At 37.5% G+C, this 13522-nt stretch overlaps 1 protein-coding gene across 9 annotated transcripts in view; it reads right to left on the bottom strand.

The window, feature by feature from the left end:
- Positions 1-13522, bottom strand: part of MOCOS (molybdenum cofactor sulfurase) — a 223742-nt gene that overhangs the window by 194116 nt on the left and 16104 nt on the right. Inside the window, exon 1 of one of the 9 annotated variants that reach the window (XM_068195389.1) lies at positions 3546-3597. The exons of the other annotated variants lie outside the window; for them this stretch is intronic. Coding sequence (XP_068051490.1) covers positions 3546-3582 — 37 coding nt within the window. The 5' untranslated portion in view covers positions 3583-3597. Of the gene's footprint in view, positions 1-3545; positions 3598-13522 lie in introns of those variants that run through there. 9 annotated transcript variants of the gene reach the window in all.

The following is a 13522-nucleotide window of genomic DNA, read 5'->3' as shown; positions in this document are numbered from 1 at the left end:
GCGAATGTACTAGTATTTCTCTCAGCTGCTTTTTCTGGCAAAGAAGCAAGGCTGCTACTGCAAACCAGTGGTAAAGTGGTAAACTCCAATGGAAGTTCTTTATACAAAGCTCCCCATAGACATTTAGAGCCCTTGATTTCCTTTGACTGTCCAGCAAAAAGTCCAGGAACAAATAGTGAAGATCAATTTCAGGGATGTAAGAATAAGAGAAGCATAAATTTCCATTCAGCATAAATTTGATCTTTCAGGGAAAAATATGCAAAACCAAATGAACCACATTACTAAGACAAACTGTGCATAAATTCATAGACTGTGGAAGGAAGAGTGTGAGTGAGGACTTCAGCAAGAACCACACTCGTAAGATGAGAGGTCTAAAAAGTTTCTCCTGGCCCACAGTGGGCGGTCCTTTGCTACAACAGTCATCAGCTAAGCTACCTCCATATTAAAAACAAGCAGGCTGTTAGTCTATTTGCTCAAAGCAGAACAGTGCTTCAGAATTGTGTCTTCCTAGTAATAAACTATATCTCAACCTCTAGGCTGTTTTTCTATGATCAGTGTATTCTCATATCTCCCATGTCAGTATTGTTGTGCTTTAATATCTATCTTAAACCACTCAGCTTTAACAGCTATTTCTCCCTTGACAGCCCAGTAGCATATCTACACCTGTTCTGGCTAAAACTGCCATGTTCCTTTATTCCTAATAAATGGTAATTCCAAAAACTCATTTCAATCCCAGCCATACCTCTTCCAGCTGGAAGCCCTTTCTCTGAGAGCTACAGGGGATTGAAGAGCAGGAGTGGGGGAGCAGAACAGGCATTCCAGAAGATGATCATAGAATTTTGGAAACCTAGAGTAAGTGTCCCTAACTTTACTGGAAAAATACCTCATTAGACCAACACATCCAGATTTCTTGGGTTGCACTCCTAATTGTTATTCCTCACCTGATTTACACTCCTAAATGATTGTAGTGTATTCAGAAAAGAACCCAGCATTATTAAACCAGGGAGAGGTTTAAATGCTTGAAATGCCTATATAATGCTTGACCAAGATCTCCTGTATCTCCTTTTCACCAGTGAGCAGCTGTCAACAAAAAGTGAAACCACAAACATGAGATCGCAAGAATGGTGTGTAAAAATGTTATGCGTAGGAATTTCAGTATCCTAATGTAATCTAAATGTAAATTATAAAAAAATGTAATAATTAATGTAATTAATCCTAAAGTAATGTCCCTTGGACACTCTTGGATGTTCTGGGCCCAGGTCAGAAGCATCTGAGACCCTGGAATGCAGCCACAGACCCCTGTGGCTTTGAACCTGATCCACAGAACAATTTACCAATTTTGCAAGAAGAACAAGAAATCACAAAAGTTTAGATATTGTAGTAGAGGTAGTCACAAAGTGAGAGGAAGAGTTTTTGAGTGCTGCACAGGGGGGTTTTAGGCCTTGTACGGAGGAGTCTGAGTTTTGTACATGGGGGTCAGAAGTTCTAAGATGGGAGGGATTTGGGTGTCCTCTTTCTTTCTCCCTGTCCTCTTTCTTTCTCCTTCCTAACCTCCATGTTCTTGGTGATGTTGGCACTCACAGATTGATTTAGAGTAGAAAGTCACTATTCAATATAGGTGATGGGCATTGGGGAAAAAACTATAAACATCTAATACGTAATGTGTAATATAAAAGAAAGCACCAACCCCCAAGCATCAAAGTATACCTTTACCCAACTACTAAATAGACCACAAAAACTCAAAGAAAAAATCTTTTAAATAACATACAATAAACTACCTTAAAACCAAACAACAAAAAACTACTAAGTCTTTCTTTAAAAACACAAGTTAAAAAAAAGACTTTTCCACCTTTTTAGCTCACCACAACCAAGGGTGAGTTCCTATAAAATCCTACTTAACAGACCTGCTTTAAATGCAAATAACAGCATTCAGCTTCCAGATACTCAATTTTTTTAAAGTTCCATATTAAAGGTTTCTAAAAGAAAACTAAAAATCTCTTGAGCTATTGGCACAAACATGTAATTTACAACCGTCTTCCTTAATGAATGGCTAGCATGTGACACAACTTTTGGAAGTTTGTTGATTACTCTGAATCTTACTTTGGCAGCTACAATCCACTGTTGGACACTGCCATAAAGCTGTTTAGGAGGAGTTTGTGGCCCTTCAAGAGACATTACCTTGCATGGGGTACAGATACTGTACCTTCATAGGACAGGCTCTCTGAACTCAAAGGGCTGCAACCCAACAAAAGAAGTCTTTTCCAGCCCAGTGACTGGAAAGGAACCCATGCAGAGTCTGATTGCATTTCTGCTGTACTACAATGAATAACCAAAGCAGAATTTTGCCTTCAGGTCACAGAGACCTCAACTCTGCAAAGAGAAACAAACTCCACTCAAACATGAGGGCTCACGTCAAGGTTTTCAGAGCCTTTGAAGTAATTATGAGTTAAACCATTAACAAATACACTATAACCAGCACTTCCTAAACATACTGCACTGATCACCTTTCTGTTTCCAGACCAAGTTAAAGAGCTGGGTTACACTTCGCAGAAACCCAAATGACCTTTGAAACAAGTGAAATTTTCTTTTCTTTAATCAAAAGCAATGGACTGCTTATACAGCTGTATCTTCATCTGGCAGTGAAAGAACATTTTCAATCTCTAAAAGTGACTCTCTAAAAGTCCAGGTATCAATTTTAAAAGTGCAACATTTGTAATAACCCGTAGACAAAAGAAGTAGGAGTGCTGTAATAACAGACAAAAGTAACTGAATTTCAAAATCACACAAATCAATTTACTAGAGTCAGTTACATCAAATTAACAACTCCTCCAGAGGAGTGTTTAAGGCATCCAGGTGATTCTTTATTTCCTCCTAGCACATATTCTACACCTTTATTTGCAAATATGCACAATGTGCCTGTGTACGCAGTGTTGAGATGGGTATATGAATATATGTAAATAAATATCCCCTTTAGAGGATAATTAGTGTTTTCTTGTTGGTTCTCATAGCAGAACATAAGGAAAAGCAGATGTGAGCCTGAAGACTCTTTCCTTACAGCTCTTCTTCACTTTCTCTAGAGCTTCTACAATTGTGCATTTCAATGTTTTTGGCAAAGTCATAATCCAGAAGCCATCACATCTGCTTTCAATTAAAATCAACATCTACAGAACAACAACACTCAACAAAAACAAAACCAACTTTCAGTAACAATACACTAACCATAGTTACCAGTGAGTATCTTTGCAGAGACTCAGGCACACTTCTAATTTGAATAAATTTGCATCCACTATAGAATTCCAGTACTGGGGACTGTGTTCAAATCCTGCTCAGCTCAATTCAAGTCTACTCAATCAACTACTCCTTTGCATCTTTATTTATCTGAATGCTCTGTGTTTAAATGAAAGTAGTATTTGGGGCACCAGTGAAGTTAGTCCAATTTAAGTTAGTACCAAGAGATATAAATATCTGAGTATCATAAAAACCCAATGACAGTCTGACACTACTGATATAAATATACAGAATTTCATTTTTGGTAGCAACCTTACATTGGATACCTTTGGCTACAAAAATGAGTTTCACCATTCTTTGTTTTTTGTTTTTTTTAATGGACTCAGCAATAAAGGAATTACTATGTTATCCTAGTTTTATAAGCTTCACTAGGTCATAATATAATTTCTCTCAATCACAGGGTTTCTTTCAACACTAATGGCTTTTAAAATTAAAATTCGATCATAAATTATTCAAAGTACTAAATAAAAATGGCCTCATTAACACTAGACTCACTTTGAAAATGAGTAAAATATTATGCAAGGAAAAACAAATATTCCAGTTTCCCTAATCTGTGAAGTCTGAACTTTAATTCACAATTCTGTCCCAACACCAGCTATTGCACTTTGCCTCAAAGCATCTAAGACTACATGATGCCTTTAAAAACAAGGTCTTCCCCCACAATATATATTTAATACTTGTATAATACTTGAATAAATGACAAGACCAGACACAATGTTCGTACAACATATCTTACTCGATTTCTGACACAAGGTACTTGAAAATGCTACCTGGACAAAACTATACATGGCATATACTGCTTCCAGAAGTGACTATAGGACTGAATTCCAAGTATGGGTAGCAATGTGGAGCCTCCTCCGCAAGTAGCACAGCCACACGGAAGTGCTAGAGCTGCTGGAATTCCTTAGGCAGGTCAAAGGCTGCTCTTTCTTTACAGACTATTACTACAGATGCTGTACAAACCAGATGGTTGAACACCCTCATCGTTACACGGGCAGAGGATGTCTGGTGACACATGAAGAGTTACACAAGCGAAGAAAATCAGGAACTGATTCCGGAACATGAAATGAGGATGGAGAGGAATTTTAAGTGAAGTGAGCATTATTTATGACAATGAATTATCAAATTAATAATGAACAATATTACCATAATTGGAAAAGTAATAGTAATTTGTTATTATTTCAAAGCTAACTTATGCACTGTTAATTTTCAAATAAATCCTCAGACTAGACTAGAGGTATATAGACTTGCTATAATTAGAGGTAACATCTCAGCATAGTACTGAGCTTCTGTAATGAGTTCTTTTTATATCCTCAAAATTTCTACTTTTTGTTGAATTTGTGCTCAGACATTTTATTACCTTACTTCCCCAAAGTAAGTATGTTTAAGGCAACAATAGCACATTTGGTTCCCATAACTTGTATTCTAAAGCTTTTTATTAAGATGAAATAAACTTGTAATTCTGCTTCTTTTTAGCAAAACTGCATGAATATTTTTCATCAGGAAAAACCTAAATACATCAATATTACTTTCTAAAATAGTGAGTAAAGGTTCCTAGTGGAGCACAGAAAGGCCAAGGTAGGGCTCAGGGCTTTGGAAACTGTAAGTGAAAGGAGCATACCTCTAAGCAAAGGAACAACAAAATCAAACTGGTTAAATAAAAAATTTAATTTTAAAATTAGTATGTTAGCATGCCCTCATTTGTGTCTTTAGTTACAACTACCTCAAGAAGGATCTAATTTCTAAGGAACTGTAAGATCACAACTATTGTAAATCTGGTTCAGTAAAATATCTCAATCTGCCCACCACATTTCAAATGAGACTATTAAAATTTCAAACAACTAATGGGAAAAAAATATGGGTCACAATACCCTGAAAGAGTGGTAACTCAAAGAATGCATGTAACTCAGGGCATACAACAATTGGTTCTACATGTTTCATTCCAGATCTACTTTCAAAAACTCCTCTCCAAACTTGTGCCATAAATACTGGAATGCAAATGAACCTTATTATTTCATATAATCACCACCATAACAAAATGAATGGCTCCCCAAGAGTAAACCAAGAATGAGCCCAGGCAATCAGCTGCACAGAATGCTGGTTTCATGTGAGATAACTTCATTGAGGAAGTTTGTTTCCACATGGAAAGCAAGTATTCCTCAATATTTTGTACAGACACCAGATATCTGGTACTTTGCCTCCACAGAAAATTAGGATAAAGTGAACCTTGTGAGATCAGTCAGTGTACAGAGAGTATTTTTTTTTTACTACAGAGCAAACTACGTGCTTCACTTTTCCCCTCTGAGAAACAAGAAGAAAGGTATTAAGGGCAAATTTTTTCCCACGCCTACTCCATGCTCTTTTTCCCCTACTCCCCTTCCAATTTGAAAGTTTTCTTCCTTCTGCTATGAAAGATGATGCTTTGTGTTCTCTCCACAGTGAGAGTAAAATCCACAGATTTAGAGAGAAAGACCCATTTATTTCTATTTTTGCCTATATTTGTATATATACCCATTGTAATGACTGCTCAGTGGAAAGACAATAAGAAACAATCAGTTTTGATAGGAATAGATTCTTCCCTATATAGTTTTTTTTCTCTAGTGTTTCTTTTTTTCTAATATACTACTGTCTACAAGCCAGGAACCCCAGCCAACATACATCCAGAGACTATATATGTTAGACTAGACTGGTGTTTTCTTCTGAATCATTCCACATGGAATACACAGTGCAGTGAAGCAGACTCAACATATGCAACACTGGATATCTCTCACTTGAATTAAGAACCGAAACAGTAAAGTTTCTCCTCTGGAGTCAGCTATTTCTGTTCTACAACTAAGGGGAAATTCAATCTACAGTAAAATACAAAACAAAAAAAACCAAACCAACCAACTAACCAAAAATGCCCAAAACAACAACAAAAAAAATAATGCCCAAACAAACCAACAAAAAAAAAAAGGATATATGTGGTGACTAGAATGATCCCAAGTCGTGTAGCTAGAGTATAAAACAAACCAACCAATCAAGCAAACACCACATACACACAGAATCTCTTATACTAAAGTAAAAGACCCAAGAGATTCCCTTCCATGCTTCAACCCTCATACCTAGGAGATTTTTATAATTATATTATAAATATCAGTTTTATTCATTTGAGAAATTCTCATGCTATTTCAATAGCATGGTCTCTTTCACCAGGCAGCAACTGACCAGAAGGCACAGTATCAAGCTGACCAGAAGGCACAGTATCAAGCTGCATCAAGGGAAATATAGGTTGAATATTAGGAAGAAGTTTTTTACAGAAAGGGTGATAAAGTACTGTAATAGTCTGCCTCTGGGGAGGTGGTGGAGTCACCATCCCTGGATGTGTTTAAAAAAAAGACTGGATGTGGCACTCAGTGTCATGGTTTAGTTGAAGTGTTAAGGCATGGGTTGGACTCTTCCAACCTAGTCATTCTGTGATTTCTGTTAATACATGTAGCAATCCAAGTAATTTTTAAATACACAATACAGTCTTTAAACATAAAATTTAGGAAGCATTTGAAGAAGTGGGAACTAGGAAAAAACAGGTTTTCCCCAAAATTTCTGAATATCCCACTCTTTGTAAATCATTTCACCTGAAAGATTTAGGAGAGATCATTTTAAAATAACAGCTATTTGATTAGTTTAGTGCCTAATTACATTCCTATGACTAGAATGGATGAAAACAGAAGTGATGGATACTAAAGGCTGAATGTATTCACAAGGTATCCAGCATTCAGATTTGAAGATCTGATCGGACACTTCTAGAGACATGACCACTGTCATGAGATTATTTGGTACTGTTTCCCCCACTTCAGTGGCACTGAAGTTTATCCAGAAAGCATTGCAGTGTAATCCTTGTGACACTTTACAAGTACACCTATCCTTCTCTGTACTTGCAGAAATGAAAGAAAAACTGAATAGAGTTCTGATGGTAACAGCTCTTTAATCTCACAGGAGCTGTCACACTCAGTGATGCAAAGCCTGGATAATCGACTGAGTGCCTTCAAACAAGCATTACACACTGTGAACTCAACATCCAAAGGAAAAGACGTTTTCAAATTTTTTTTTAATGGGTTACTTTAGCACCCATTATCGAAAAAGCCTGATTTGCCTTTCATTATTGTTAATCAGGATATAAATAAGCCAGTGTTAATCAGGATATAAATAAGTTCAACAAAAGCCAGTGTTTTTAAATTTGACACTGGGGTGGCTGAGAGGGGAAGACTTCTCCAACCCTTGAAAAACACCAGATTGAAAGGAAAGTCACAAAAAATAAAGTATTGATCTAGCTCAGTAGGATTTATACTTTTTCATCATTCACGAAGTACTCAACATCATACTATTACAGGCTTCTAAGGACAACCAAGAGGATGAGTTGTAAGAGAGAGAAGTAGATGTCTTCAATCCCTACAGAGCATTTTACTGGAGTAGCCTCATTTTCTGGGCAAGATGATATTGAAAAACAAGGGATGGAGGGAGGATTTGTTTCTACACATCCTTCCCAAGAAGGCTGCCCACAGTGCCACATGAAGGGTTTGTCTCCTGTTCTCCAGACTCTCCCAGTGGATCAGAAGAAGCTGGGGCCATGTCAGTGCTCACTAGAAGGCAGCCCTGGTTCCACAGCCCTGTGGTGCAGTGATGCTTCCTGTGCTCTTCAGATGAGCTTCACCAAGCCTGAACACGAGGCAGCTCCTAACAATCCTGTCATGACTTTCTCACTCATTCACAGAAGTTTGGTTTCTTTCCAAGCCGTAGTTCATGACTAAAGATCAGTTTAAATTCAATGTTCCAAACAAATACACTTAGGCTTCTACAGAAATAGAGGATGGAAAGTTTAAAGCACAACTTTACAATAAACTGTTGAAGTTACTATTGAAACAGCTCTTTGCAACAGGAATAATGAATATTTTAAAAGTTTATTTTCTGACCCAGGCATCTGCCCCATTCCCCCTTCCTCATGCCCTACCTCTTTCTTCAGCTCAGTATTTTTACAGATGGTTTGAGGAATGTAACTGAAGTGACTGGAACTCTTGATCAACCCCTCTCAAGGAAAATATTTAACAGCAACAAATCCAAAATTGTTAGTATCCAAAAGGAAAAAAGGTGCTTCCCAAGGAATAGAGTTCCTTTATGCTGGAGTTACAGCTGCAGTGTTCTGTACACAGGAGAACCGCTTCAATGCATGGTAATGTCCTCCATGCTGTAGAGCCATTACCTATGTTCAATTACACCAGTAGCTGCTATTCTAATTGATGACAAGCTAAATTTCCACGTAATCCAAAATCAGAACCTTTACTCTTTCTGGAGAAGAAAAACAAATCATTAATGTTTTGTTAATTACAAAAATTACCTTGTCTTGATCATTAGACAAGTTAACCTATTACTCTGAAAGTGACCCTGAAGGACAAAGAACAGATAAAGCTGCTGATGCCATGACTTTTTAATTAAATTCCAGTTTTGAGAGTTTCAACTGAGCATGAATTTTGAATAGTTTCACTGAAATCCACAACTCATTTATCAAAGAAACCGCAGATTTGTAACTGTAGGAAAGGAAAAGGAGAAAGGAAAGGAGGAAGGAGAGGAAAGGAAAGGACTAATTCTCACTAAGACTCCAGCTTTGCAATTTAAGAATGCTTTTGGGAGTATGTAATATACAGAGGATGTGATTTTCCTTTTATAACTGTCACAGTTTTCTCCCTTCTGTATTTCTGCTCTTGGTGAGTTTGGAGTGATACTAACACAATTCACAGATCAAATGTTAACTAAAAAGCTAATGATTTTTAAAAAGAGGGCTTCAGTTCATTACCAAAAAAAATCTGTTAGGGACAGGCACCTCGGTAATACCAGAAATAGAAAAAACTAAATGGAAAGGAGTTTGTGGGTCCCAGTCAAATGGGCTGCTCTATCCCCAGAAAAAGTGAGCTGCAGTGCAGTTCAGAGATGTCATACGCTTATTTCCTTAGTCTATCTTAAAAGTACACCTTTTGAGTCATCCCTTAAAGGTTATTTTTGCATTTTAATGTCTCTTGCATGTAATTTCATGCTACCCAAATCATAGCTTACATGGTTTATAGTTTATTTCTTATGTAGTCCAAGTCTTCCAAGTCACTTCTGATGAATTTAAATGGCACATATTTTCATGCACTTATTGTGGTATTAAATTATCTCCTTTTTAGAAGGGCAAAGAGTTCTCCCACATTTGTGACATCAGGCTGTCTTGGCAGCATTGTACCTGTCACTAAGCATCCATGCTAAGGTAGTAAGAAGAGGAACATAATCATAATGCTATACTTCATGACAACCTTCCATGATATCAAAGAACCAAAGAATTTTTAAGGTTGGAAAAGACCTCCAAGGTCATCGACTCCAAACTGTGACCAATCCCCACTTTGTCAACTAAAGCACAGCACAGTACCACAACCCAGTCATTTCTTGAACACCTCCAGGAATGGTGACTCTGCCACCTCCCTGAGCAGCCAGTTCCAATGCTTGCCAAAAATATGTTACTTCTGAGGAATTTGCATTCTTTGGGAACTTACTTATTAATCAAATGCTCCATTTGTTGTGAACACAAACTCTGTGACCAACAGAGTGCAATTACCTGCATACAGTTTTGTCTGAACATTAGTTTTGTCAGCTTCCCAGCTAAGTAATACCAGCGAGTTTGTGTGTGGGGAGGAAAAAACATCATGTCTGTGGATGGCAAAGGCTTCTTTTTCATGCAGTCTTTAATTTTGGGCCATTCAGTCTGCTAAGTAGGGAATTCTTGCTAGGTATCCACTTTCATTTATCTTTTTTTATCCAGTCTCATGAGAAGGCAAGGTGCATTATCAAAGCAAATTGTCTATCAAGGCTGAGATTGGACAAGGTATTAGAGAAAGAAATGTCACTCTGCTCACTGGGCTTATACACACCTAAACTGATTTAATATGTAAGAAATATTTTCCTAGTGTGTGATGAATAAAAGACAATGACAGATTTAAAGAAAGTTGCATTCTGCCAGAGCAGCCAAGTAACATTTTGGTTTTGGACAATTCTAACTGTTTAACATTTAGAAAAAGTATAGGCAGGCATACAAGTAATAAAAATGCAGCTCTGAGACACATTTAATAAGCTACACTCTTCAATAAATTGGGAAATGAATAGCACAGCAGATGAACAAGGTATTTTACTCAACAGCAATACAAAGTTTTTTCTTCCTTTTTTTCTAAAGAAAGGCAACATATGCTGGAATGCATTACTAATATAATCAGTTCCAAATTACTGAATTATGACACGTTTAATGTGCGGTGTGGCATGAACATAAATGTGAAAAATCCTGGGCTTCAATTTCTTCCTCTGGAAGAAATTACAGAAGAAACTTTCTGATGACTGTAGCTTCACCTGACCCGTTCATAAGTTTGCAAAGGGGTACACACAGTGATATTTGGTGTTTAATTGTGCAGTAATGAAATTAATTCATACACCATTAATTTAATTAATGAATATTTCTTCAAATAAGCTTCCTGTCATCTTTCCAAATTTTAATTTGGAACATTATTTTGCACATTGGCAGAAGAAACAAGCTTAGTTGTATAATCATCCCTCACAGCTAACGATGTCACCAAAATATCACATCCTTGTGATCACATCTCTCTCTTTTAGGAAGACCATGACAAAACCCCTGTCCAGTCATGTTCTTAGCTTTCTTTTAAAAGCATTTTAGATCCTGGTGCTCCAGGGACTAAACTGAATGAGCACAGAAACATCTGTTTCTTACTTCTCATGTGAAAGCCATATTCCCATGGCTGCTACAAGGAACCATGAGTGAGTCAGGAAAATGCTGAAAGCAAGAAGGGGAAATAGAAGACTGTGGAGGAGTAAGCCTTGCCTTCCAATTTAATGCATGTATTTCACATACTGGGGGAAAAGAGCAATTTTGCACTTTTCTGCATGCCACTCTCACAATAGCTGCCTAGCTGGGGTCACATCCCCACTGCAGGCATCTCACAGACCATCACTTCTCTACAGCACAGCAAAAGGTGAAGGGGCAAAGAGCACAAAGGCACAGGATCTATCTGGGTTGATACAAATACTGCCAGGATCCTAACAACTTGACTCACTAGCAATTAAACTAATTAAGTCTGACTTTTGAATGCTTTGTAGCCCATCTTTACACCTCCCTGCCCTACTACACCTGTTTCTCTGTAACTCTGACATCCCTGTCCCACAACTTCAGTCTTGACACCACCCTTTTCCTAACTGCCTTCTCAAAACACATTCCCTTCTACCAAATGTGATAGAAACCAGTCAATGGTTCTCAATATGGAGACATGGTAACACTAACAGCATGATTAACTTAGGAAGGGAAAATAATTATACCAACCCCAAGCTGACATATTCCTAAAAAGAATCTTATTTTGTTTTAGTCCCCTTTTCAAGTTCAGGGAAGCAAAAGAAATAAAAAAAAAAAAAAAAAGCCCACCTTACAAGTACTTCAGTGTCACACAAAGGAAAACATCTGCATTGATGGCTTGGGCCAAGAACAAGAAGTTATAGAAAGCCTGAGGCATCTGGACGCTCATCCTGCTTCCTAAATATCCTCTCCGAGTTAAGCATCCTACTGACTTCCTGTTCTCCAAGCATATTGTGCTGTCCACACACTCATCAGTCTCATATTGGTGCTTTTTACTATGCAGTGCTCTGCAGTATAGCCTTCCTGAATTCAATGACAGCCTCTTCACTGCCTCTGCAGCATCTCTCTGATACAAGGCATGCAATGAATCAAGCTGATCAACAAAAACTGACCTCTCACTTCTCTATTTGTCCTTACACAGGGAGCACCCCTGAATTTTAACAAGCAGTGCAGAAATGGGAATTCCTATCCTAACATTTAATGGAAATTTCAAGGGCATCAGATTCCAGGTTCTGATTTGGCAGAAGAAATTCCAGTATAAGTGCAGGAACACCAGAATCAGATTGCTTCTGCTGGAAACATACATACACACACACACTCATTAATTAATAATCTTATATTTAACACTAAAAAAAAGTCAATGATCACACAGAAACATATAGAAATGGGCTGGGAAGAAATCAATACACATCTCACATAAAGCAACATCACAACAACCCAAGAGGACAAACAGAAGACTCTAAGAGGACACAAAAGCAACAGAAGAAAGCAAGCTGCTGGGACTACAGTAGAGACACAACCAACACCAAAGAAGACTTCAAGCATCTACAGCCCTTTACTGCTCTTCAGTCCAACCTTTTATACCCTTCATCATACGTGCCTTACACCTGTGTGCCCTCTGTTCCCTTTTGAGAGTGGTCAGTGCACCTCGGCACTCCATGTCCCTTTAGCTTCAATGCTGGTCACCTGTCCTGCACAGCTGTAGCCCACTGGGGATGAGGCTCGGCTGCAGCCCCACTCCCAATTACCATAAACTGTGTGCCTACAACAGAAAACACCAGTGATGTGGTAACTTGTAGGAAAAAGACTGGTGCTTTTCCAATTTTTGAGTAAGAGATAAAAAAGCATCATGTGCTCTTCTAAGTAGAACATCTGCCTGTTTCAATACTTTCAAATACTAATATACATCTTGTATAGGCATTAATTTAGGAGATAATTTATCTTTTAATTAAAAGTGCAACTTTTTAGAAAATGGGTGGGATACCCTGCAGCATCTGTAGAGTTCCATAAATTATCTTCCCAAATCTAATATTTATTCACATCTACATATTGACTTAAAAAATCCAGTGTCTATATATGATTATTTCTTCTTGTAAAGAATCTAGTCCCAACTGATTAACTATTTATTTCTAAAATACCACTGAATATTTGGAGTTCATATCAGCTGCATCAAATTTATAGGGTTTGGGACAGCTTTCCTGCTCCACATTTCTTTTTTTTCCACTGACTAAACTTCAAAGTAACTAAAAGTGTTTTCCGTGCTGAAATATTACAATGACAATATCATTGACTGCCCTTCATTTAGAGCTATGTCCATCATTAACAGCAATGGAAAGATCAGTCCTGCACAGAGTAGACCATCTTATGAACCCTGAAATGCAATGTAAGGAATTCCTTAACACTACTTGTTACTTCTGTTTAGGGAGAGGAAAACATCTGAAACTATCACACAGCTATTGTTATTGCATTTGGGACTAAACTTACTTTATGCTTAACACATGTTTCCTCTTTGATATCAATTCTTTATATTAGAACTTA

Source organism: Anomalospiza imberbis, chromosome 1 (genome assembly GCF_031753505.1).
Source record: "Anomalospiza imberbis isolate Cuckoo-Finch-1a 21T00152 chromosome 1, ASM3175350v1, whole genome shotgun sequence".
Lineage (NCBI taxonomy): Eukaryota > Metazoa > Chordata > Aves > Passeriformes > Viduidae > Anomalospiza > Anomalospiza imberbis.
This window is presented reverse-complemented; position numbering and strand designations above follow the sequence as displayed.